Source organism: Passer domesticus, chromosome 1 (genome assembly GCF_036417665.1).
Source record: "Passer domesticus isolate bPasDom1 chromosome 1, bPasDom1.hap1, whole genome shotgun sequence".
In the NCBI taxonomy this organism is placed as follows: Eukaryota; Metazoa; Chordata; class Aves; order Passeriformes; family Passeridae; genus Passer; species Passer domesticus.
In genome coordinates, this window is record NC_087474.1 from 20657748 (window position 1) to 20685267 (window position 27520).

The window sequence follows — 27520 nt, forward strand, 5'->3', positions numbered from 1 at the left end:
AGGAAGAGACTAAATACAAACTGGTGATTGCAGTGAGTTGTATAAAGTGTTTTGAAACTGGCAGAACATACTTGATTTGTTTGTCTATAGTAAGATAAATAGCTTCATTGTATCAAAGCTGTCAGGATAATCTCATGGCAGTGTAGTTAAACAGGTGATTCAGATTTCAGAGTTCAAGTATATTACTTTAAGGCCATGGCAAACAACAGTTCTTAATCTTTAGCTTTCTTTGGAAGTACTGGGTGAGGAAGGAAGAATTAAAAAAACCCCAAAGCACTTTATGTTATAAAGTATGAAGTTTGCTTTTATTAGAAAACTTTTACTGGTAACTCTTCTGACATTAAATGTAATGTATTTTTAAGGAGCAAAGCATAGTCTTGATGGAATATAGTGAAGGTTCCCATTTTTTGGTCTCATGCTTAATTAGGATCCAGACAAAAAAAATCCAAACCCAAAATGGCAGGAAGGGAGGATGGTTATTTTAAAGGGAAAAGACTTCAGCTACAGGGATTAGAATTTCACACTTTTTCTAAAACCCTTGCAATAAAAAATTCTGTAATAGTAGTTGTCCAAGCCTTATCTTCCTAGGTGTTCTAGGAAAAATGGTCGTTGTAGAAACACAAGGATCATGTAAAATGGATTTTTGATAGGTACCTGATCTGATGCTCCTGGTAGCAAAAGGGTCATGAAATAGCATTTTTTATTTAACCACCATGAGTGGTTTTGTTGATTTGTATTTTTATATTCATTCTCATTGAATAATTAATTTTTGGAAAGGTTTTAGACTGTCATCCAGTCCAACTTTTTGCACAAAGTAGGGCTGTCACAGATTACTCATGACATTGTCCAGTTGTAGTGAAAATGTCCATAACGTTTCTTAAACTCAGTGCATTTTGCTACAGATTTTTATTTTCCGCTTTGCTGCCTAACATTGACTTTGCACTTACCTTTCCTGGTTATGGTCTTTATGGGGTCCTGTAGTGAGCCAGACCAAGAAGTCAAACAGGCAGAAAACTAATGACTTTCTCTGTGAATGCACATTTTTAGCCCAGCTACTCATATTCTTAAGAATATTTTACATACATATTTTGCTTAGTAGTAAAATGAGATTGGCAGAAGCAAACCAGCTCACACAACAGAGATGTGTAAATGCTGCTTGAATATATGTATGTTCATGTGATACAGAAGATTTGGCACATATGGCACCAAAATAGTTCCAAAAAGTAACAAAAAAGTCAGCATAGCTGTGGCGCTACCTTACAGCTACGTGTACTGCCACTAAGTATCAGTCAGGAATAGGCCGCTGTTGATGGTAATAGCAGTCTGAATTGCTCTAAGGATGAGAGATTGAGCAAGCTGTATTAACTGGTTTTTAAAGGACTGCCTTAAGCTCTAGCCAGTGGAGAGCTATTTCCCTGTGCTGCGTAACACTATGTGTGCAGTGTACCTGGTACTTCCTGCAAGTGCTGGATGTATTGAGGATGTGGAGTTGACTAAAGTTTGTAATGAGGAGGTTATAAGGCATGTGTTCTTCTTGTCATTGAAGTAAAACTGTGCAGCATCCCTCCTGGCAAGATGTGATACTACTGGACAGGGCAGCTGAAAATCTTGAAAAGGGAGGAGAGAAGAAATAACAGAAAAAAAGATGAGTGACTAATTACTCTTTTATTTCTTCTTAGGAATAAGCTTTTGCATGGCTTTACAATACAGCAGAGATTAAGTGTTACTCTGGGAGGCATACAGGGACAATGTATTTGAAGGTCCAAATAAGACCTCTAGTCCTGAAAGAGATTTTACAAATTTGTGTACAAATGTACATGTATTTGATAGCCTTTAAAGCAAGGTGAATGATTTCAGGAGCCATTTTTTTCTCATACCATTGTTTGGAATTTTTTCCATTCTTGACCATTCTGTACTGTGGAGATGAAGATGAAGTATCTTGTAGTGTTCTGTGTGGTTTCTTGTTTTCATTTCTGGACACAGATTTTTCAGGTATTTTTCCTGTAAGTGTCTTTTTTATCAGATCAGCCAAGTATATACACATAGTGCAGAAATGGTAGGACATCAAAAGTGTTCAGCAGCAGTACTTGGGATTTGATCTCAGATATATCCAATGATTTAAAACCTGAAGTAATTTCAAAATGATGTGTATTTTGTCTTTACTATATAACTAGACTGTATTATTTTCTGCCTTTTCTTATCACTTTTAAGTTAGTATTAAGTGAGTTACTACGCACTTAATGAAAAATGTGAATAACTACTGTAGATTTCTATGGCCATAATATAATTTGTGCAGCAAAAATGTTTGATATCCAAACTGCTAGCCAGTATGTGTGTTTAGAAAATAGTGTAATGTGTCAGTGTGTAAATGTGTCTAGTGCATTTTGCTTGTGACTTGTGTAAGTTTTGCATATTGTGGTTACAGTGAGCACACTTGTCATCTGTATGCTTACTTGCATTTGCCACCATGAGGACACAAAAAATATGCTGTACTGTGCTATTTTGACGCGTTCACAACTTGGTGTGCCTATTTTCCTGTATGTTTAGGAGGCACTATAAACATACCAAAAGCTTCTGCTTGGATAGTCCACGGAAGCTGATTTTATCTATCCAATCTATGTAACTCCTAAATTTCAGGAGTTCTTTGAGTCAGTAAAATGCAGCTTGCAATGCTCTTTGTTCTGAGAGAAACAAGTCTGCTGGATTAAATAATTAAGGTAATGGTGATATAATGGCAGTGGAAAAGGTTAAGGGTATAAAAACTAAAGGCACTACTGTCATGAAGAAGACAAACATACAGCTGTGATAGCCGTTTATTTGGTGTAATAATGTTAGCAGAATAGCTTTTGTTACTAGATTTAGTATCTATACACACATACTGAATTATCCTTTTTGACTAAGAAGAAACAGGAGAGCTCTTGTGTAATTTGTGGCTTAGTTCATTCTTCTTGTATGGAGAAAATTTGTAAATTAACTTATAATTGTCTTGGAGGACTGAGTTTATGGGTCTCTAAATACTCTAAGTATTTAATGACCCATTTTGTAGGCTCAAAGTAAGGATAGGTATCTCAGAAATTCCTCAAAGATCACGCCAGTTTGTTAGCAAGAAGTTGTACTAAAACTTAATTTTTATTGGATAGAAAAAATTCCTGCAAACTAAATAACATAGGGAAATCTGGAGACAATCTGTCTTTACCTTGCAACATCATAGTCATTTCTTCTTTGCAACTGTGAAACTTTGGAAATTAAATTGGACTGTAGTTGATCAGAGATCAGACTGTTCAGTCTTATTTGTGAAGAATTTATTGGGCATGAAAAGGGTCTGTGATAACTGTGGATGTTTGTATCTAGTTGTCAGAACAGAAATGGGTTGATACAAGTAGGTGTGCAGCAGTTTGCAAAAATGTGGTGAAAGCAAAAGAAAAGAAAATCACAATTTGTTTCTATTTGCTTTGCAGTTCTGTAGACAGGAATGGAATTTATTTGAACAATGTTTACTATTACACATGCAGCTTCTGTGTTTACCTAACAATTTTGTTTGGCTGACAAAACCAACATCATTTCTGTTGGAATAGCTGTCAGCTTCTACATCTTCCGATGACATATGAACTTCACAGCAAAGACCACATGCTCATTTTCCTGTGCACCTGCTGAGAAGCTTCCTCTTTCCTTATGACATACTTTGACAGAATGTAAGTTCTATACTAAAACTAGCTTTCAATTTTATTAAGATCTTTTAAAATTTAGATATGATTTTGAAACCATAGAACAGCCCAACAGAATTTGGAAGGGTCCTTGAGGAATCATTTGACCCAATTGTTTGGAGATGGGAGTTTAGATGAGAATATCCGGCACCCTCTCCAATCATATCTTGAAAACATCCTGTGACAGAAACTCTACCACATAACTGGGGATGTTGTCACAGTGAATTTTGGTTCCTGTTCGAAAAAAAATTTCTTTCTTGGGATGCAACCTCTCCCAGTGCAACTTGTATGTGTTGCCTTTTGTCTTCTGTGTGGCTCCTTGGAAAGAGGGAGCCTTCACCCTCTTTAAGTACTGGAAAACTATAATGAGTTCTCCCATTGAGCCTTCTCCTCCCTAGAGAGAAAAAACCTAATACCTTCAGTATTTCCTCATGGGACAGGTTTAACAACCCTTTGAACATCTTTCTGACCTTCCTTTGGATCCTCTCCAATCTGATCCTGCCCTTGAATTGTAGAGACCAGAAATGGACACAGTACTGCAAACAAAGCCTGACAGGTGCTGAGTAGTGGGAGCTATTTAATTTCTCCTTCTTGAGACTTTTCACAGCTGTGTGCATTGGGTGCTTTATGGGCCAAATAAATTTCAAATGCTGAAAGATTTTAAAATTTTAGTAAATCTATAGTTTAAAATCTTATTTGGTATTTCTTAAAATACATTCTCACTATTCTCAGTCAGTCTTTTCCAGCATTTTTTTGTATATAGATAGATGGAGAAAGTTTTTTTCAGATTATATTAGTTATGAGAATGAGGGCAACGTTTAAATGTGTAGGAACAGAATAGTGAAATGTAGGAGACCTTGAGTCACAAAAGGTGCTGAGTTGGCTGTGAGTTTCAAGGGAAGATAATGCTGAAGTCTGAAGCCCATTGCACCCTCTCACAGAGTTGGAGTGAGATGGGAGCCCACTGTGATGTTAGAGTATGTTGAATTATGGCCAGCTGGATTTCTTGATCAGTGTAAGCCAAGTCAGTGCTGTGTGCTGGTATGGATTTCTGTTGTAAAGTTACTTATTGTTTTAAATGACCATGTCTTTTTCAGGTGTTCAATTGTAAAAGGAATTGCTATGCATTAGGAGCCTCAGAAAACTGGAGTGAAACTGTTTTTTGCTAAATATATTCTGCCCTTAGGATAGTTTGAAAAAAACCACAAAAGTTACTATATCATATGCTTGCCTTTAGTAGTTAGAACTGGAACTGATGATATGAAGTCGTCTTTACACCATAGCTGCATTTAATTTTGTAGGTACAATTCCTAGGGCAGAAATGTTTTTGATTTGGTGAAGAATATGAAAAATATCTGTAGCTTTTTGTGTTGTTAAAATGCTGTTGAATTTTTGTTGCTGTCTACTAAACTTTGCATTTCAACAAAAATAATAAGTTTGTAAAAGCACTTATCATGTGGAATTTCTTTATTTTAGTCCTTAGAGCTGAGCAGATCTAGAACTACAGTAACTGTGACACCTTGGAATTCTAGTTTTTTCTTTGTTATATTGGATATTATATATGAATTCTTCCTGCTTGTGCCTTTTTTTCTTTTGTGTGTGTTTTTTAAAGTCTTTTATCATGCTTTGAATTTAATAATGTATCTTTGGTGAAGGAAGCAGATGGACCACAAAGTCAAGTGACATGCACCCTCTAGGGCAAGACGAACCTGCCACTTGAATTTCTTCAGCTCATAGGGGACAGACCTTTGACACTACTTTGGCTATGCTTGAAGCTAAGTCTAGTCATGTCAGATAAAACCACATATTTTGAATTTTATTTTCAGTATGTATGATTTACAGTATCATTCATATATTCTTCCTTGAAATCTGAGCTTTTTACAGAAAAAGTGTAGGAAGTCTTTCTCATACATTAGTAAAGCTTCATAAGTGCAATTCAAGACTTGAAATAAGATAAAATCAGCTTAAAAAGAACTCATTTCGTATGAAGAAAGGGTTTTGAACATACCACTGCTGGGAGTCACCAGAGGGCAATATTAACCTTATGTGTTCCATACCTGTTTGCAGGTATGTCCAAAGTGAGAGCAGTGTGCTGTTCACTCTGAAAAACGGGGTTGAGCTCTTGTGCTGCTGATGAAAATTATGTGGAAATGTTGCAAGTGCTTTGTAGTTTTGCCTTTCATTTTCTAAGTGCAATACATTGCAAACTGGAAAAAATGTGAAGGATTTTGGTTGTAGTTCCAGAAGTGGTAATTATCTGCTCAATTATTTTCTCTCAGCTTCTGAGGGAATGTTCTGTGTACACTCAAAAGAAATTGTGATTGCAAAACTTTTTTGCTTATGCATTTGCTTCTCTTCAAATGAAACTACCTTTTGAAAAAATATAATTTGTTCCTAAAATAGCATGATCACAGCAAAATGGTGTTTTATATTTATTTCTATAATTTTAAAAACAAAATTCTCTTTACTTGACTGTATTAGTGAAATGTATATGCTGCCTATAGAAATAACATAAATACTTCTTGTTTCATATTTTTAAGTCATAAGTTTGTGCTCTGTTGTGATTGAAGGGTTCTGTGAAGGACTCTTGGGTTATTATTTTAGCATAATAACAAGAAAAAGCCCAAGAAAATACACATATATACACAAAGCCCGCCCTAAACTTCTCTTTGTGCATCACTTTCAAACCAGGATGAACTGCATAATGCAACTTTTTTTACATCTGTGGGTCAGTTTTCAGTAGGGATTCATTTATACATTGTTTGCATAAAATCCTTACAGTAAAGGCAGCGTATCGGGGAGTATTTAATTACATTTATCTCCAATAAGCAGAGAGGGAGATCCATAAATCTTTCTGTATCTTGTGTTTTGGTTTAAGGTCAGATCACCTGGTTCGGCTATGAAAGCCCTCGTAGTTTCTGGGACTACATTCGCGTAGCTTGCCGAAAAGTCTCTCACAATTGCATCTGCAGTATTGAGAACATGGAGAACGTCGGTTCTTCTAGAGCTAAGGTAGGGAAGAGGAAGGCTAAAGTGACTGTTTACTACATTGCTGTGACATTTCTCTACCTGTAAAAAACCCCATAGTACTTAGCTTGCTCTACACATTTTTTAATTGTTCAAAATATTTTTTTATGTGCCTAGTAAATATTTGCTTTTAAAAAGCCCCACTTTTAAATTGAAACGTGTTTCATTTAAGATTTCTTACTCAGTATAAAAATTCTCAATTCAGTGATTGTGTTATATTATAAAAGGATTGTCCTCAGATTTTTTACTTTACATAATTTTTTGAAAACACGGTTTTTGAAGGGAAATTAAATTCTTGTGTACATGCCTAAGAAATGTTAGAATTGTAGAAATTGGGTGATTTTTTTCTTTTCCCTTCTAGTCATTTTACTTCATGTAGAATTTATGCACTGATAGAATAGGCATGATGAGCTCTTAAGATTTGTTTTATAGATCTTTCTGAATTCTGAGATTTTAATAGATATGAATATTTAAATACAGCAGATAAGATGATGCAAGGCTATTTTCTGAAATATTCTTATAAATAAATAAAACCTTACTATTACTCTGTGGAATACTTCATGCCAAACAGTAGACAGAGAACCTGATTTGTGCAGTGAGCGTGAAGAAGTGTGTTCAGTTTTTTAGGGGAATATTTTGAATGTCTGGATATGAAAAGACGGCGAGCATGTTGACACAAATACCCATTATGTGCACCAGTTTGACTGGTGGTCCAAATAAGTGTCCTCCTCAGCCTGAAGCTGTCAGCAAGGGTTTGCCTGTGCTAGTTGGCTCTGCTTTCACTGGAGGTGCATAGGCTTTAGTCCTTAGCTAAGCAGCATCATCAGTTTCATGGTTTCAGTCACGTTCTAAATAAATGCAACAAAAAGGCAGCTATCCAGGTAAATGTCCTAATTTCAGTGGGATCTGATTTAGTTTCTATGTTAAATTTTTTGCTATGCTATTTGTATTTATGAAAGCAATTTTATTTAGCATTTCATAGACTCGTGGAATAATTTGCGTTGGAAGAGATTTTGAAGACTGTCTAGCTCCAATCCCTCTGCTGTGGGCAGAGACATCTTTTAGCTTGAAGCTACTCCCCCTTGTCCTGTCACTACATGCTCTTGTAAAAAGTCTCTCTGCATCTTTCTTGTAGGCTCTCTAGAAGGCCACAGTTAGGTCACCCTGAAGTAGGATTATAATCTATTGCTGGTTCTGGTAGAATGTCTGATATTCAGCTAGATGCCAATAAGCACCAAAGATATTAAGCATAAAGACATCTTACTACTTACCTAAGTATTTGTAAGTTTATATGGTTTACAAGAATTGTTCCTGGTGTTCTCAGGAACATACTCATAACTGTGGCAGCCATTGAAATGTCTTCCTCTTGTAAGCCTCAATCCTGTGCACTAGACCTACAAACACAGCACAATGTGCTTTCCTAAGGGTTATTTTTTTAAAGGTATTGCTGTTATTTATGGAACTGTTTGAGTGAAGTTTTGCTTTTGGACTCTAAAAGATTTATGTCTCTTGGATTTGATTTCATGTCTGTATTTTATATGCACATTCTATAATAATGTTGTTACTGAGAAGAAAAAACAACTCTGCACAACTCTTTTTTTTAATGTAAATCCCTCAAATATTTGAATGAACACAGAGAATCACTTTGAGGACAAGTTTTCTGCCACTTACTGTGGAAACAACTGGATGCTTCCAATACCATTGATTTTAAAATGTAAAATGCCTCTCACATACATGAGCTTTTCAAAAAGCTGGAGCATATAATTAAAGAAAAAAACACTCCCACCCTCTCCTTAAAATTTTGGATAACTTTATTTCACAATAAACATTGTGTCCTTGTATTACTGCTGTAATGAAGTACATCCTAGCAACTGTTTCTGTTTAATGCTAGTTTTGTTTGTCAGTCATTTATTCAAGTAAACCAATGGTATTAGTTTCACATTGTAAAACTATTTCTTTCTGTAATACTTTAAAATTTGATACCTGTTTTGTCTTGCAGGGTCGAGCATGGATAAGAGTAGCACTTATGGAAAAACATTTGTCTGAATACATTTCCACAGCTCTGAGAGACTTCAAAACAACCAGGTCTACAAGAATGTTTTTTAAATATTTCAGTAAATATTGTTTAAGTGAGGGACTTACATTTGGAAGTGAATGGTGTGCTTGATTTGTATAGAAAAGGATGTCATTAATGAAGGACCTGTAAGCTGGTGAGAGGTATCTAGAGCTGGTATGGATTTGGTTTTAGCATGAGTAAAACTGCAAAATTGAAAATCTTTTTGGGATTTAAAAAATGTGGGAATAAGCCTGGAATTCTTGAAAAGTCAGAAGCAAAAAAAAACCTCTCTGAAGTAGGAACTAAAGCTGAAATTGTGGTGTAGTAGGGATAGATGGAGTATTCCTTTTAAAATCGATAGAAAGCCTAAGGACTCAGTGTAAAATAATTTTTATAGAACTTCTTCTGAAGAAAAAAGGAAAAGAATTCCAGGAACCTCTTGAGAACTGTAGAGCAGCAGAATTAGTGATCAGGCATAGCTAGGATTCTTGATAAAATAAGAAAAATGTGTAACAGATTTTTGTTTTAACTTCTAATGATAAAATCGGGGATGAGAATATTCTTTGTGGTAGAGAATTCTCTAGCAGTTTTGGACTGGTTTTAGATAATGTGATTATTAGATGCAATTTTATCTTGTAATGAGTATGTTTTACAGATTTTTTATGAAGTCATCTGAATACAGGTGGATCTGTAACATGTACTTTGTGTTGAACTCTTAAAGTTTAGACATAATGAATAGAGTATTAAAACAAGAATTTTCTCTGTAAGGACTTCTGTTCGTTTAGCATATTATTTGTTTAATAATATTTGTCCAGAGATTTCCATATAGTTTACCAGTATTAAGATGACTTTGAAACACAACTAGGTAAACAGCCCATTTCATTGCAGTTTCAAGACCTGTTCTCTTATTTTACGCAGATTTGCTTGAATTTATAGTAGACAAGAAGCATAAAAAACAAAGAAAATCTGGAAAAGATTTAGTAATGCTGCTTCAAACTGAAAAGTCACATGGGTTACTAAGGAGGAGATGAGGAAGAGTAGGGTCACAAATTTTGTAGTTAAGTAGTACATTCTTTGTCCCTGTTTTGATAGCGTAGTTTGTTAGTGGATAACAATGGTCCTATTTGATTAGCAGTTTCAATTTAATTTATTTGAACATGTTAATGTTTAATATATTTGAATGTTCTTTCAGTGGTATATCTTTTTGAAACAACTTCTCTTGCATTCCAAAGATAGTAAGTGCAAAGTTTCTTTTGAAGTAATGTTTTAAAATACATCTAATGGAAATAAAAAATACTTTTTCAGATTTTAGTTGTATGGATTTCAAAGCCACTAGCAACAATGGACATATTTTCTTTTCCCATGTGGGATTTCAGACACCTAATAACTAACCTGATTTTGGGGTGATGCTTTGCATAATTTATTTAGCATTTTAAATCATATATTTTACTATATACATCTTTAATAATTATTGGTATAAACTATAAGTTTCTTGTGTTGCACATGTATGTAGAATACAAGATTATCTATTATTCTGAGAGCTCTTTTTAAACCTCACTGTTGTGTTTAGCTGCCTGGAGGTAGTAGTTGAATGAAGCAGCACATTCTTAGTGCTGCATGTGCATATTACACTTCAAGAGGGGTTGTGTTAAGCATAGGCACAGAATTATTTTTCTAACTAATTGGTCAGACTCTTAAAATATAGCAGACTGTTGTGTTGTGAGATGTCAAGTGTATAGCTGAATGAAGATTTGTGAATTTTCCAAGGGGACTATTGGTTTGGCTGTATTACTGCAGCTGTATTTAACCCTAGCACTGCCAGGCTAACTTCTGCATCTCACCATTGAAGGTGTGCCTTGTCCTTTTTGTGTGATTTCTTCCTAGGCACTATTTTACAAGAACTTAGTGCAGATTGGTACCTGGCTGTGATTTTACAAATGCCAGTGAAATGGCTGGTAATCTGCATGTACGGTGGGCAGTGCTGTTTGTTCACAAGTAAGAGTCACTGTGCTGAATCAGACTGGAGTCCCTCTAGCTCAGTGTTCTGGCTCAGCCAGCTTAGCCTCCTAGTGCCCTTCCTGAAGTCAGGGCATACAGAGCTGAGTTTCTACTTCCTAGCCTCACTATCAGCACTATATGAGAGGAAGTCTTATAGATTTATTCCTTCTACTGAGAACATCTGAGATCTTGGACGACTCATCTCTGTATAGTGAATGGATGTCTGTTGCAAAGCTGCAAAAGTGGGACTTCTCACAGCATGCATTATAACACAGTTCAGTTTCTGTGCCTCAAAACATGTCTTTTCTGGATGTTCACCATGCAGCCAACTGGAGCTCTCTCTGAATTATCCAGAAGCTTTCATGCAGTTCTTAAAACAGATGGAGTTTTGGTAGGGCAGTATTGCTGGTATTTGTCTGGTTGTAGTCAGTAATCTGGCACCTTCAAGGTGAACTGTGCATCTCAGTTCTTTCTAAGTGACATTTCAACCTTGCCTTTGGTACTGAGCACTTCTTGGTTTCCCTCTTACCACATGTAATTCTCAGGTGAATTCTGATGACCTTCCAGCATGCATCTTCCCAGCATGCAATATTTTAAGAAAAGGTAAACTACATGAAAAATAGCTGATTGGTGCAAATATTTTTTTAAAAAAGATCAGCCCCTAGGAATGGAAATTGAATGTTGAACTTTAAAAGCACCTGCAAGTACAATTGTGAAAGAGAACATCTTTTCATGTGATGGAATGATTATTTCTTTATGTACGTGACACAAATTCTTCCTTTTAGAGGTAAAGTATAACATGCCTTTATAATTTTTTTGTATTTTATCCATCCTGTTCTACTAGTTCATAGGACTAATGTTGAAAATTCTTTTTGCTTATGTCTAAATTCTTCTGTGTTTTAAGATTGTGCTGTTTTGTGCTATGTAGTCTATTAGTTTACTTTATTTGAAATTAAATATGAATGCCTCTGGGGTTCATGAATTGTTTTAGATTAAACTGGATTTCTTCAGTTTTCTGCTAAATATGAAAAACAGCTGAATTAATTTCTTTTTTGCTGAAGGAGGTTTTATGAAGATGGAGCAATTGTTCTTGGTGAAGAAGCAAATATGCTTGCTGGTATGCTGTTGGGACTCAATGCAATTGATTTCAGGTACTGTATTTGTGTGCTTCACAAAAAAATGCTCAGGAAAAGTACTTGCAAATCAATGTATTATGGAAAACATTCTTAAATTCCTGTGGTAGTTTGAGAGACAAATCTTAGGGTGAGGCAAAGAAGAAGGGCAAGAGAGAGATCTTGAATGGCTCTTCTAGATAAGAACTAAGTTATGCTTTTATGTAACTGCATGATTATGGGGTAGTTTTTTTGGGTATCAAAATCCTAAAAGGAAAGAAGTATAATTGCAGAAGATATTTCAAACCTATTAAATGAAGCTTATAGACATGACATCTTTTAAATTTATTTTTAAACTGTAAGGAAAACTTTGTAATACTTGGTTATGTCCTGGTACTTGAGGATAGAACTGTAACTGCATATGTAGAAGGTAATCTTTAACACTTTTAAATTTGAAAAACATAAAATACAAATGACCATTTAATATCAATTTGTGTCAAAATTACCTGCAGCTGAACTGCTTACATTAATTGACCTTTGCAATTTCTAGCCAGGCTTTTGTGGGCTTTCCTATATGGTTAATTCTGTGGTTTTGAGGTAACAATGGTGCAAGCACACCCTAGATAATAAAAAAAACAGCACGGCATGTCTATCTATATATGTACATATATTAAAAAAACCCATCAGCAATATATAAAGATTACAGTGCCTGTAAAAAGATAGAACCTGGCTGGTGCAAGACCTTGTTAATATGCCTGGTTGGGCCAATTTGGCCCAGGCAGACCCACTGGCAGAGAGTTTCATAATCCAGCACAAGGAAAAAGAGACTGATATTGCTGTTCTTCATTCTTCTGTCAGTTCACTGTTAGTATTTACCTTGCAGTGGCATTAATGCTTGTCACAAACCAATATAGGAGGCAAACTGCCAGAAAACAGAATGGATGTGTTGAGTGATTGACCATTGCCAAAAGGCCCTTTAGAGATTTACTGCTGTTTATGTAGCTCTGTGCCAGGCTTGTTGGACCCTTCTATGAGCCAGCTAAATTATTGAAAAATGAAAAAACATCCCCAGTAAGAGGACTGGATAGTTCTTTTTTAGTTAGCTAGTTTGGTTCACAGAAGCCTCCTATTCGTGTCAGAGATTATGAGAGAAGAATGCTTAGAGAAGAAAAGGAGCAAAAAAGGAACGAGCAGTGTTTTCCCTTTGTGGTGGTAAAGAACATTTAGTTCATCTGGCTATGGAACTGCAACTGGGTGGGGAAAAGGAAAAAAAAGGAATCGGTGTAAAAATGCAGATCTTGATGGCTACTGAACCGTCATGGAGTCAGAGCCAATACCAGTGTAAGGAGGGAAATGTTATGTTTGCATTAAAAAAAAAAAATTGAAAAAATAGGGAGGGAGAGGTTGAAAACACAGGATAGCTGCTTTTTCCAGCATTGTGTCATTAGATTGGCTTAACTACATCCTCAACATATGTTCTGGAAGAGCAGAAGTGTGCTGCAGGATGATAAGAGTGCTAGCCTTGTGTACAGCAAAATTCAAATCTTACTAGATTTTATTAGTTTAAGCTTTACATAATCTGAATTTAAACTGCTTCTGTATTAGCCCTGTACTTGGAAGGACAGCTATACGTGAATAAGCATTGCAAGATGAGGTCTGCATTATGTAAATCCTCTCATAAATAATCATCAAGTGACTGTGTTTGTCTCTCAAAAGCCTCCGTGGTACATACTAGGGTATGAGAGCTTAGTTGCATGGCTACTTGTTCTTTCTTTGTCCTCTGATTTCTAATATAAAGGAACCTGTTAATGGTATTCAGACTGCTGATTGGCTCTTAAATACATTTACATTTTGTCAATGCAGCTTTTAAGAGTCTAAGAATTTTCTGTGCTAAAAGGGAGCTTAGTACTACAGGGGTGTTTTTATTGTGCCACATATCACAGAATGTTTCAGGTTGGGAGGGACCACAGAGGGTTGTCTGATCCAACCTCTCTGCTCAGGCAGGGTTATCCTAGAGCACATGGCACAGGATTGTGTCCAGATGGTTCTTGGATATCTCCAGTGAGGGATTCCACAACCTCTCTGGACAATCTGTTCCAGTGTGCTGTCAGCTGCACAGTAAAAAAGTTCTTCCTTATATTCAGGTGCAATTTTCTGTGCATCAGTTTCTGCCCCTTGACTCTTGTCCTGTTGCTTGGAACCACTGAGCAGAGCCTTCGCAGTATTGTGATTTGAATGGCTGAGGAGCTGTATCCACTCCTTGCATGTTATACATGAGATTTTTTTTTCAGTTCAGTATCTCTTATAAATGTTGACTAGCTTATCTATGTGGAGCTGTAAATACGAGTTTGGGCTGGAGATGAGCGAGCTTGTGTGAGAACATAATCTGATTTTTTTTGTTCTTCCCTCACAGCAATAAGGAATTAGATAATTGTGCTCTTGGAGGGCTGCTTTTCACTTTCTTTTTCTTTTTATTTTGGGGAAAAAACCAACAATCCTTTAGATGTACTTCCCAAATAGCACTTAAATTACTGCATTGTCAAAAATGGTACTTTGCAATTCAGTTAGCAAAAGCTGTGACTTATTAGAATCTGTTTATCAATAACAGAGATAGGAATGAGGAATATGAGCCTTGTGGAAGCGTGATCATTTTGTCACTTCTTTGATAATTAAACATAGTTGAAATGCAATAATTTATTTTCAGTAAAAGAAAGGATACAGTGTAAATGAAAGCTTTGTAAAGCTACAGCCATTTAAGAAAATTTTCCAAAAGTTAGGTTCATTTGTGTTCCTCAGCTTCATGCACCTCAGCACCTTTAAGTGTCTGAAAGGAGAAAGACCCTGAAATATTTTTGAGAAAATTACTTTTTACTTAGTAAAATGGTTATATAAGTATTCTGCAAACCCTTTAAATTATGTTAAATGTGGAAAATTCCAAGCTTGTCCATAATTCTTCTGTTTCTGCTGTGTCAGTTTCTCTTGCCATCTCTGTTTTATTAAGAATAAAAGCGAATGTTTAAAAATTAGGGTTTATAGCACCAAAAAATTACAAAAAATGAAGTTTCAGGTTGGTAATATTCAACTGTCTCTATAATTTATATTTCTTGTAATAAACTTGTTGTTGTTGATGTTTTATCAGTTTTTGTCTGAAGGGTGAGGGATTGGATGGAAGCTATCCAGCTGTCATAGATTATACACCGTACTTGAAGTTCACCCAAAGGTACTTTTTGGCTTTACTCTGCTTTTTAAAATTTTATTTCATTGGCAAGATTTTACTTTTTATTGGGCCTCTTATTTTTCATTTCATATGCAAAATGATATTTATCTCTAAGTGCAAACCTGTACACTCAGCTACCTCACTCTTTCAGACTGGTGGAATTGTTACATGATTCATGAAACGTGAGTCATGCTAATTGTGTTTCCTTGATTCAGAATAACAGTTCAGTGGAAAATGAATACTGCATCTCCTTTGATGATCACCAGACCAAGCTATCTTCTCTCTTAGGCCTTTTCTGTGTAGCCATAAAACAAAATAGTTATTTTGTAAATAAAAATAATATATACCCTGATAAATATAAGATATGACATAGGCAATATAAGCCATTAGCACATCACAGAGAGTCGTGACCAGGCTACATCAACTGATTTTTTGCTCCTCTGATCAGCCTTATGATTAATAATTAAAAGAATTCTTACTATCTAATAAATCAAGTAGCAATTTGGCATCACCAAAAAGCATGGAAATTAATTATATGTTTTCTGTTATTAGGTTTCCCAAAAGGAGAGAAGCAGTTAGGAATAGTCTTGAAGAGGTACAACTGAACATGAAACATCTAGTTACTCTCTTGAAGTTTTCAACTAGCTTTAGTGACAAACTATGATTCAGTTTGTATCATGGCAGGATCATGGGGTTATGGAAATGACTACTTAAAAAAACCTAGTAAATTCTGTTGTGTGTAGGGGGAAATATAGTTGTAAGGGAAGGTTTTCAAATGGGTACTGGGATAAATCAGAATCACAGAATTGTTAGTGTTGGAAGGCACCTTTGGAAATCACCCAGTCCAAACCCCTGCCAAGACAGGGTCACCTGTAGCACGTGACACCTGGAGCAGCAAGGGACACTCCACAACTTCCCTGGGAAGCCTGCACCAGTGCTCTGCCACCCTCCGTGTAAAGGAGTTCTGCTTCATGTTGAGGTGGAAATTCTTGTGTTTTAGTTTATTGCCATTGCTCTTCTTCCTGTCACTGCGCACCACTGAGAAGAGCTTGGCAGCATCCTCTTGACACCTGCCTTTGAGATATTTATATGCATTGATGATATCCCCTCTGTCTTCTCTTGACTAAAATAAATTCTTTGAGACAGATGTCTGCATTCTCTAGCATGCACTGATTCTGGAAGATATGAAGATATTTTAACAATGAGTGTACTTACTATGTAGGGAAATATATTCTGTGAAGTAACAGGCGCAAGATCTTTGCTATAAACATAGATATACATTCTGATTTATCTTGATTTAACATAATGACAACCACTTTTTTGGGTTTCTGCTTTTTTTTTCTTTTTTTTAAGAAACAAAATCTATATTGTAATGCATTTACCCTTTGTACTAAGGAAAGTAGCCCACATACAGTTGTCTAATTTGGCAAAGATCACAAGCAAATTTTTGTCTATTTTTTAGGTGGCTATAGAAACAAAAGCTTGAAATACAAATTGTGTTTAGTAATCCATCATATCCCAACGTTTCCATATTGTTTTTTTTGTTTGAAGAGCTTTTTAAGAAATACAATGTTGCAATTTCAACCAGGATTTGCATTTTTATAAGTGCAGCTTTTGACTTGACTAATAAATATGATTCTTCAGTTCTGACAGTATCAGCAGTGATGAAGAAGAGCTGAGAACACTGGGCAGTAGTGGCAGTGAAGGCAGTACTCCAGAGAACATTGGTCCTCCTTTCATCACAGATGAAAACAGTTGGTACAACAAATGCAAAAGGGTAGAACAGAAGTACCGGCTTGCATTGGAACAGAAGGTAAAAGATTAGTTTTGTGTGGGGGCTGTGGAACCAAAGCTCATCACCAGCCAACTGGTGACATATCCATCTAAGTAAAGGCAGGAAAATATATTATTAGATGTTGTTTAGCTTCATGTAAGTGGTCCTAAATTTTATGATCCTCAGAGTATCCCAAGCATCTTTGCTCACTGATTTGATAGAAAAGAGGCTTGATGAGTTGGGGAAGAGAATAGCAATAATTCAGAGATCAGATTTCACAATCTGATGTCGAAGCTTTGGCTTCTTTATCCAGTCTTGGAGTTACAGACACTATCTCTAATGCTGTTAGGTTGTGAGCTTGAAGTTCACATGAATTTTCTCTTCCTTAGATTTCACAGATTTTTATTGTAGGTAGACTGACAGTTGAAGGCTTTTATGATGATAGTGATGTTTAACACTTAGTCTTAATCTAAACAAAAAGGATCAGCAAAGTAATCCATTTAGATGGAAGGTAAAACTATCTTCTCAGTGATACTGCAATGGGTTTTTAGAAAACAGGTAGTTTTACAACTTGATTGAAGCAAAGTGGGAAAGGAAAACGTGAAAGGATGCGTTTGTGTTGGTTCTTAATTTAGGTGGCATATTGAATGTAACTACAGAAACCAAAGGTGGATTTTCTATCTACCGCCCAACATACCTTAAGTTAAAGGTGAAGTGAAAAAAATATATATCCAAACCATTTAATAATTTAGCATTTTCAAAGTAAAGTACTAGTCAGTTTTTCATAACAGCATTATTACATCCACAGTAATTACAATGCATATTAGCTAGTAGGGAGAGAAGAGGGCCGACTCTTCGTACACACCAAAGAAGTAGTGCACAAAGAAAGAAAGGAGGGGTCAGGAAAAACTACAGGAAAAAAAATTAAATATACTGGTTACATTTTAAAAAATAACTTCTATTAGTGTTTTTATTGTTCTGTTTTCCTAGCATAAGAATTTGATTTTTGTGAAACTCTGAATAGAGTCAACCATATAAAGGGCTGGAGCCATGCAAGGGTGCTTGGAGGTGTAATTATTTCCCTCAATATGGAATAGGTAGAATCAAAATTGGTTTATTTTAATGCACTTGAAAGAAGCTAGACTTTTTCTAAGTATCAGTGAAAGATTCAGTTTTACTATGGAATAATATATATTTATATTATTTTTAAAAATTATGCATACAATTATTGCTTTTGTGTTTTGGGTCACTTTGAGTTTGTTTTTGAAATATGACCTGAACTATTGCCTCCAGGTTTCTGGTCCAATCTTCTCAGCTGGTATGGTGTCACTTTCCTTATGGAAGGAACTTGTGTTCCTGGGGTCCTCTCTGGTAACAGAGGGCATTTTCCCTGCTTATATAAAGCAAGTATGCTGTTCAAAAGGAATCTCTTCAAATACATAAATGAAAACCTTTCTCTTGAACCTCCAGAAGAAATTCCTGTCCTTGCCAGACAAAAATACAGGATCAGCTTGAGTGTACACTTTTCCCTACCATGAGGAGAGTGTTGTCAGTCTGGAGAAGCATTGAAGAGAACAAAAGAGTGGATGTTTATTTTTCTTGATATATCCAGGTGGTTCTTTTCCAAAGATACTCCATCAAATTTGTGACATACATGTGTAGAAACATGTGACCCACATCCACAGTCAGAATCACTAGGAACCTTTGTCTGTATAAGCACAAAGATTGTCAGTGGCTGTAACAACAAATAGTAATTTTGGTTTATTCATGAGTCCAAGATCTAGAACAATTTCCATTCCATGGAAGTTATTTCTGGTAACATTCTCTTAATGAATTGCTAACTTCTATAGGTTACTAATGTAGGGGTGAATTTAATTCAGTTGTAGGATCAATCTTTGGAAATTTTGGTGCATTTAAACAATTTTCAAAATGGTAGCTACTCTGACAGCCGTTGACACTTTCCTACTTGTCGTCCTTTGGAATGCCTACTTGCAATTGCAGCAGCAAAATAACTTATTTTTCCTACAGTCAGAAAATTTTCTGTTCTCTAATTTTCATTTGGGGTGTGCCTGCCAAGTTTTTATATTCACTTCAGCTATGCCGCATCTGTTCTGTTACAACTTGAACAAATGACCATTAAGATGGACCATGCAATAGAGCTCTTTTTCCAAGTTTCTGTCCTTTCCCTTTTTTCATGCCAATGAGTTGCACCAATGACTGAGTTGCACTCAGTGCAGTAGGTACCAGTTAATCAGAGGCTTTTTATATGAACAAAAGGGCTTTCCGACATTCTGTGTGTTGGAAAACTGGGTGTTCGCGACAAGAAGACCAAGTTGAAAATAATGTCTTTAGTAGATACAGTAGATGTGATGGATCCTTCTTTTGCTCTGTTGTAATTCATTTTGCCCAAACAGTGATAAATTCCTTTTGTGCCTCCCAAGTAAGTATGTCTGCTGCAGCCATTAATAGCACCAGGTCACAATGTGACAAGCAATTGGATTGCAGCTAAGATACAGGTCTCTCTTCTGAACCATTTGAGTGGTAGGATAGGGTCAGGTGTTACTTTAGCAACCTAAATCCTCACATTACTTTATTGGATCAGCTACACTCTGCTGGTTTAGACCAAGGCTCCTTGGTTATGCTACTGTCCCATCATGTATACTTGACCAGAGCAGATGTGGAGGGAAGAACAAACACAAAGCACATGATTATGCCCCACTTTTCTTCTAATGCACTCTTAGCCAATGTATGTCATCTGAGGGGCTGCCTGAAGCTAAAAGGTTTATCTGTGTAGTAACCTGTGATAGATGTCTGCCAAATACTTGTCAAATATCCCCTCGATTCCATGTAAAATTTCACCATCCAAACTTTTTTTTTTTTTTTTTGGCAAAGCATTCTGTGAATCTACCATCTGTTGTGTGAAAAACTACCTCCTATTCTGTCTTTTGAATCTGTCTCCCAGGAGCTTGATTTCATGGTTCCTAGCTCTTGCATTTTAAAAAGTTAGGAACTGTCTCTTCCTTTCTGCCCTGCCCAGGCCACTCTGGAAATACGACAACTTTGTCTTTTCCAAGTTGTCTCCTGTCCAGATCAATGAGTCATGCTTTACACATTTGTTATTTATGTGGGAGTTATCCTTTCTCTGTTCTGGAATGGTTTAAGCTGTTCACTTTTGGATAGTAAGCTCCTGAATTATTTGAGTACTGTTTATACTGGAAGTTTATATGCTTCTACTGGTAGGAAGCTACTCCAAGTCATTATAGATAGAGGTATTTACTGTACATAGGATTATGTTTCTGATGCTGGTGCTTCCGGTCTAAAATGTTTCTATATAATGGTTTGATTTTTTTTTTTTTTTTTAATTTTGTTTTGGGGTTTTTCTATATTTTCAAGAGGCAGGAAATTTATGTTGTAATGCATCATTTAGTACTTTTGAAGTGCTAACTTAGAACTCCAAGGAATATATTAGGAGTCAAGATAACAGTAATATTTGATGAAGCAGAACTAGGCATACTGAAAAGCTCTCAAGATTCCTTGGAATTTGTACTGAGACTAAAAAGTCCCTGTCAAATCTAAATATACCCAATGGATAGAACTATATTTAACTATAGGATCACAGAATAGTTGTGGTCAGATGGCACCTCTGGAGGTTGTCTTGTCCATCTCCCCTGCTCAGAAAAAAAGTAGACTAGAGCAGGTTTCTCAAGGCCTTTTTCAGTCAGGCTGTGAATATCTTGGGGATACACATTCTCCAGCCTGTTCAGACAATCCATCGCAGTGCTTGTTTAATGGGGAAAAAAGGAAAGAGGAAAGAAAAGTTTTCTTATATTTAAATGGTTTTCTACGTGCATGTATTTCAGACTGTGCCCATTGCCTCTTTTCACTGGCTATCACAGAGAAGAGTCTGATTCCATCATGCATACACCCCCCCCATTAAACAATGATATGCACTGATATGATTCTTTTTCCTTACCCTCTTCTCTTCAGCCCTAACTTGGGCAATCTCAGCTCCTTCTGTTTCTTCTCATACCAAAGATGCTTCAAACCAGAGATACTTCAAAGATGCTTAACAGTCTTTGTGGTGATGAATTACACTAGTAGCAATTTGTTACCAGCCTGTTTTCTTCACTCTACAGGAGGTGAGAACAGACACACTCATTCTGTGTCTCTGAAAACGTTTTTAATACCTTTGGTGTTTTTTAATACCTTTTGTTTTTAATACCTTTTTAAAATGTAGGCACATATAAAACAGCTGCACATTTTTCCACAGGTTTCAAGGAATGTGCACAATTTTTTGCAGTGTAGACTTACTGTGTTTGGTTTTAATTGACAATTTCTAAGAAGTTACTAACATCTAACATGCTGGAACCTTCTTTGTCATTTTATTGTGTGATTCAAAAGCTCAAAGAAACTTTAAAATAACATTGGATATTTTATTCATAATAATTCTGGATCCCTTTCATTAACTATAAAGATCCATGTAAATGTAGTCTACTCTTACCCTTGTGTATCATCTAGCATGCTGCACCTGTTCAGTGTAGAATTCTGATCTTTTTCTTGTACATGTTACAGTTGTTTTTGAAAGATGAATTAGTCTTTCATGCTGGTGGCTTTCCTGTCTTCTTTTTCATTTTTCTACTGCTCTGCAAGTGTATAAAGAAATATATTATTTTCCTGTTGCCTACTAGGAAATCTCAAACTAATCTAAAGTCAATTTACTAGTATGTTTAAAAATAAATAGTTAAACCTAAAAGAGACTCAAAATAAAATTGTATACATCATAAACCAACAAATATGAACGTGCATACTCAAAAGTTTTGATAGTGTGTTTTTTAAAGTTTTAAAGTTTTGTAATAACTTACATTTTCAGGGTTATCTTGAAGAATTGGTACGACTCAGAGAAAACCAGCTGTCTGAATCTGTCTCACAGAATAAACTCCTGTTACAAAGAATTGAAGATATGGATCTAGCCCATAAAATGGAGAAGGAGCAGCTGGAATATATCATTGTGGAACTGCAAGACCAGTTGTAAGTTAGCATAATGGAGAAGCATTGCTGCAGCAGCTTTACTTAAATTATTTAAGTTATATAACTATACAATATGTAGAGTTTCCAATCCTGTGGAAATGAGTCAACTTCTTAAAGAAATTGATGTATTTTAGCTTTTTTTTTTTTTTTTTTATCTGACAACTCTTAGATTTGGGAATGGTTCCCTGGAAACTGTAGTAGTGTAAAACAGAATAATTCTGAGATTAAATATTTAAAATTTTTAAAATCTGAAATAGCTTACCTAACTTGCTTAAATTTTTACATGTTTTTATAAAATGTTCTTTATATTTTATTACTTCCAGTTTTAAGGCTACCCCTAAAAGTATTGAAACCAGCTACCTTTTGAAGACCATTTTTTAAAAGTCAGGCAAGAAGGGTAAAAAAAAAATATTTTCTTTGGCTAGATTTTAATTTATTTGTGATGGCTCAGACATGGTAGACGTTCGTCTGGTAGTCCTAAAACTATTCCAACTAGCAAAAGAGTTCACTATCACCCTTTCTTCAATGCAAGACAAAATGCTACAACAGTAAAAGGCTTATTTTTTATTAATAGCATATGTGATTTCTAGTAGGATAAATATTGGAGTATCTTATGATCATTCTACAGTTTATCCTCTCAGCCCCGTCTGTAGGGTGGGGAGGTGCTCTCCTTTTGCACAGACATTCCCATGCTGGATGGGTCTCTGAGCAGCCTGGTGTGGTGGAAGGTGTCCCTGCCCATGGGAGGGTGTTGGAGCCAGATGATCTGTAAGAGCCCTCCCAACCCAAGCCATTCTGTAATTCTGTGTTTGAAGACCCAGGCAGATGGAAAACTCAGTGTTAGGTTGCCATAAAACTGCCATAGGGTACACCTGCAGCAGTTGAATGTTCTGTTCATAACAAATATAGAACAAGTTATTTTGCCCTAAATCTGGATTAATTTGTTAATGTCTGACCCCGGGAGTAACACAGCAGCCATCAGAGAGCTTTGAAACAATCCATGATAAAAAGAATATATGAAGACACCATCCAAAAGGGTCTTTACTACGAAGTAAAATATTTCAAGCTTGTAAGCAAAGCTTTGAGGTTTTTTTCTGCTGCTTTCTCTCTCATGATAGATCATTTTATTGCCAGTGCTTGAAATGGATTTTATTAAAATGTTCAGGAATAGGGAATTGGCATTTTATTTAGGCCAAATGCAGAGTTGAGTAAGAAAAAAAGGTGTTTTTCACAGTTTTTTTTCCCCTCTGACTGTAAGGTTCCTGTTCTTGAACTCTTCTCTGAACTTAACTGATATGCGTAATGATTCATGTTATACTGCTTTGGCATCCCTGGTTATTTGGGGGAGGTGGGGAAAGGTGTAAACTTATTTAAACCCACACTGATACTGGAAATTTTGAATGTTCATATCTGCTGTTAAATTTTAGCTGAGATGTATGCAGTAAGACTGTTCTGAAGATCTTGGTCTTTCAGGTTTGATTTTGTTTGATGGCTTTATTGTGTAAAGGCTCAAATTGTGGAATAACCTCTGTTGTATCTTGACAGTGTTTTTGTGTATCTGTTTGTGAGACACTGCAGTCAGGAGTCTGAACTACTCTATTTGGGGTATAATTTTACGTTTTTATTGCTGTGAGTGTAGTGTGTCTGTCAGGTGAGGGAGGGGAACAAATATTCCTAGCAGGTTCCTAATGGTCAACATCAGTCATAATTAACTTATTTTAATCATATTTGGTATTTATATTGGGTTTTTTATTCCAACCAAAGGTAACCTGGCAGCAGAATGTCTTTTATCAGTAATATGTTTGTAATGAGACATGAGTTTTGGCCAATTGCTTTTTATGATCCAGCCATTTTAGAATGATGTTAAAGTAATACCAAAACTTAGTGTTTTGCTCCCCTACCATTACTGGCATTTTGAAGCAGTGAATGTATGCTGTAATCTGAATTCTTCATCAGCAGATAAGAGCAAGTCTGGGACTGTAATTCTGCCCGAGGCATACTGCATTGCTGTTTGTAAAACACTTTGAGATCTGGTTTAGGATTGTTTGCTGTGTAATTGAAACCATTATAAATAAACATTCTATGCTTTCTTTTTGATGATGCTCTTCTATTCTACTGGCTGCTGTTCTTAAGGTAGCAAGGTCTATGCCTTCAAGCTTTTGTTGAGTACGGTTTTGTTGAGGTTTCCAAAATGGTATTTCAGGGGCACGCAAAGCAAAATGTTTTATGTATCTTGTCAGTGGACTTGACAGAATCTGAGTCTCTATCTATTTCTGCCTTCCCCCACCAAAAAAAAAAAAAAAAAAAAAAAGAAAAGAAAAGTAAAGTGAGAAATAGAGGTGTGACTTTGTTGACAGTATAGGCTGTTGCTGATTTGGAAACCAGTTAACCCAGGATCAACAGATCAACAAGGCCTTCAGGTTAAACGTTAGATTTCCTACAGAGAAGCTTTTCTGTATGCACATTCACTAAGGGGATTTGTTGCAAAGCATGAAATAATTACAGGGATAGGACATCAGAAAAATTTGGAAGGAATTTTTCTTTTTACAGCTGCTATGGTTCATGTTCTACAATTTTCAGTATTAACTTTGTGTCACACATTTGAATATTAAAACTGCAGTGAACAACATAGTTTCCAGTGTAGTTAAAAGCCATTTTACAGATCTCATGAATACCAATATCTGGAAAATGGTGAAGCTGCAAATTTATCAGTTATTCACAAAAGAGTAACTTTTTTTGTGTGTCTCAGCTTAATTGCATTTCTTAGCAGTATGCCCACCCATCTGGGAATGGGACCTCTTACATTGTTGGCAGATGTCTGATGGCAAATCTAGTTGGAAAAGTGAATCTGCAGTAGACAACCTGATTATCAGTTCAGCACATTTAAGCTAATACACAGTTCATGAGGAGGAAGATTCAGATTGGACCTTGGCAAACATCTCTTTACCCAGAGGGAGGTCAAGTACTGCAGCAGGCTTCCTGGAGAGGTGGTCTATGCCCCCAGTCTAGCAGTGTTCAGGAGGCATTTCAATTGTGTGAATTATAATAATGATGACCCACTCAGGGCCTTCATTTTTTTCTTCAGATGTCATCACTGTCGTGTTTTTTTTTCCTAGGACTTGAATTGAACACTACAGAACAGTGCTTTTGGCTCCACTCTTCTCTAAGAATAGTGTATTTTTACAGTGAGAGTGAGGCAGTTCCAAAGACCTTAAAGTACATAAAATTAACAGCTCTGAAGTGCTTGAAAATAACAGCTCATAGGAGGACAGCCAAGAGAAGCCTGTGATCTGTGGAATGTCTAGATGAGGAAAATAGTTTGAATTCTGTAACATTCAAATTACAGAATTGTAAATTGATAGGATAGGGATTCCACATCATCAAGGAACTGCATCCTGGAGTATTCAAATGTACAGAGGCAGACATTCCTGCCCCCTCTGTTTCTGCAAAGAAATGTGGAATGTCTCTTGAAGCACAGAGACATTTGATCCCACTCACCATCAGTAAAAAAAAAAAACTAAGAACACCCACAATATAGGTATCATTATTTATAAATTATATAAATGTACTGTTGTGTTGATATATTATTTACATTCTTAAACATACAAAAATAGGAATTTAAGTGTATAAGATAAAGAGGAAATAAACAAAATGTTACATTTTAAAAAAATTATTAGCAATACAAGAAGGGTTTTTTTGCAGTACCCTAAAGGATTATCTTCTGCATCTCACTTTGAGACCACTGCCTTGAAGGACTAGTTAGCTGAGTCAAAGATGTGACTGGGCGAAATCTGGAACCATTGGCCTGCAATATCCTTGCATTAAAACTCTTTAGCTCATCTTAAACATGCTTTTTTCCCCCACAGGGCAATGCTTAGTCCTTCTTTTGACTAACACACTACCTGTGTTACAACAAACTCTGCTTTTATTACTTTCAAGTTCAGATTGAAATTGATATTTGTATATGTTAAATATTGATGTATGATTATGAGAAAGATTCCATCAATTTCCTGATTGGCTCATTTCCTGCGTATTGACTCACTGATATTATAAAAATTGATCTCACTGATGTTATAAAAGTTGATCACTTTAACATAGAAAATCCTTTTAAACAAAGTGAAAGGAAAAAGGATAGCACTATACACAAAGCAGAAAAACACTCAAAATGCTTTAGAAGTTTTTTTTCTGCTTTGATCTTTGGTGAAATGAAAACAGTGATTTGTGTAATGCTTACCACCACAGGTTTCCTCCTAAAGAGTTTTTTCAGGTTTTCAGATTGGTGTGCCTGGTGTAAGATGGTATGACCCCTTTGTCCCCTCTTGGGACAAATTACGGTGGTGTAATTTATCAATTTATCACATTTCTGGGAAATTTATTTTGTACATTCAGTGACAATGCTATAGTTTATACCACTCTGTGGTATAAAATATACCACAGAGTGGTATATTTTATATATATACCACTCTACTGTTTCTCTGTAGATCCCCATCTTGTTATAGTGTTCTGTGGAGGGAAGAAGAGTTAGGGTCGAAAAGGTCAGTCTTCCATGTTTGGAATTCTGTTGCTGGTTAAGGCATAGATAAGCATCAAATTAAACTGAAGGGCCACTCACATCTTACACTGAATTAAGCTTGACTATGTAATTAAGAATTTCTTTTCATGTGTTGCCAAATATTAAAGATAAGTTTAATTTGTCTGGTTGTTCCTTCAGAATTAGCCTTTTCAAGGTCCAAACTATGTTTTTCCTCCATTCTTAATGTCTTAATATAGCTTAACATTTTATTATATTAATAATACTTAATATTTTAATATCCAGCAATACTACATTTTCTATCTGAATAACACAGCTGTATTTGTAAAGAGAGTAAATTAGGACATGTTTAACTCCAGGCAAAATTAGCTTCTCTGTTTCAAACATCTACCAGGTCTATTATGGACTACGTAAAGGAAGATACACTATATTCTCTGTAGCAAAGATGATCTCTTTTCAATGAATGGTCATGCCTCATTTGGTTAAAAAAACTTGCTTATGGAAATGATATCTCTGCTTGTCTTCACTTTGTCAAGATGCTGCTTATAAATGCTCTGGAGTCTGCAGCTTGGTGCTGTGAGCAGGTGGGGCAGGGTCAGAGAGGAAGGCACAGGGCTGTAGAGGATGCAGGCTGTAGCTGGGCTGTCAAGGACAAGGCAGAGAAAAGCTTCTCCAAGGAAAAAGAGGCAGGAGGGTCTGAGAAAAGGCTTTGAAATTTAGCTGTGTTTTGTGTCTCCTTGTGAGTAAAACTTTAATGTGGGTTGCCTGGCTTTGTAATCCTAGCTCAAAACCTGAATCATCTGGAGGAACAGGGAAGCTGGATCAAATTTTTTTTTAGTCCTCTTGCCTTCATTTCAGATAGTTTCTCTTTTAAGACTTTTTTCAAAGAAACTGAATTCTTCAACTGCTTAAGTACAGTAAATCCAATTTGTTGCAGCTGCTTTATTTCCTCACTGAAAGGAAGTTGAAGATTAAATTTTAATCTTTGATCTTGGTAAGTTTCTTTCCTAGAATGTGAAAACTGAGAATGCTAATCCTTTCCTTTTAAAGCTTTAATGGTTCCTGCTATCAAA

The 27520-nt window shown here is 35.9% G+C and overlaps 1 protein-coding gene across 2 annotated transcripts in view; it reads left to right on the forward strand.

The window, feature by feature from the left end:
• The window catches only part of RUNDC3B (RUN domain containing 3B), a 50117-nt gene that overhangs the window by 8640 nt on the left and 13957 nt on the right, over positions 1-27520 (forward strand). Inside the window, exons 1-7 of one of the 2 annotated variants that reach the window (XM_064409154.1) lie at positions 3197-3692; positions 6583-6716; positions 8731-8816; positions 11847-11936; positions 15037-15117; positions 16759-16927; positions 21759-21916. In XM_064409154.1, the coding sequence (XP_064265224.1) occupies positions 6687-6716; positions 8731-8816; positions 11847-11936; positions 15037-15117; positions 16759-16927; positions 21759-21916 (614 nt within the window). In that variant the 5' untranslated portion in view covers positions 3197-3692; positions 6583-6686. Of the gene's footprint in view, positions 1-3196; positions 3693-6582; positions 6717-8730; positions 8817-11846; positions 11937-15036; positions 15118-16758; positions 16928-21758; positions 21917-27520 lie in introns of those variants that run through there. The other variant, XM_064409146.1, reaches the window with a different exon arrangement.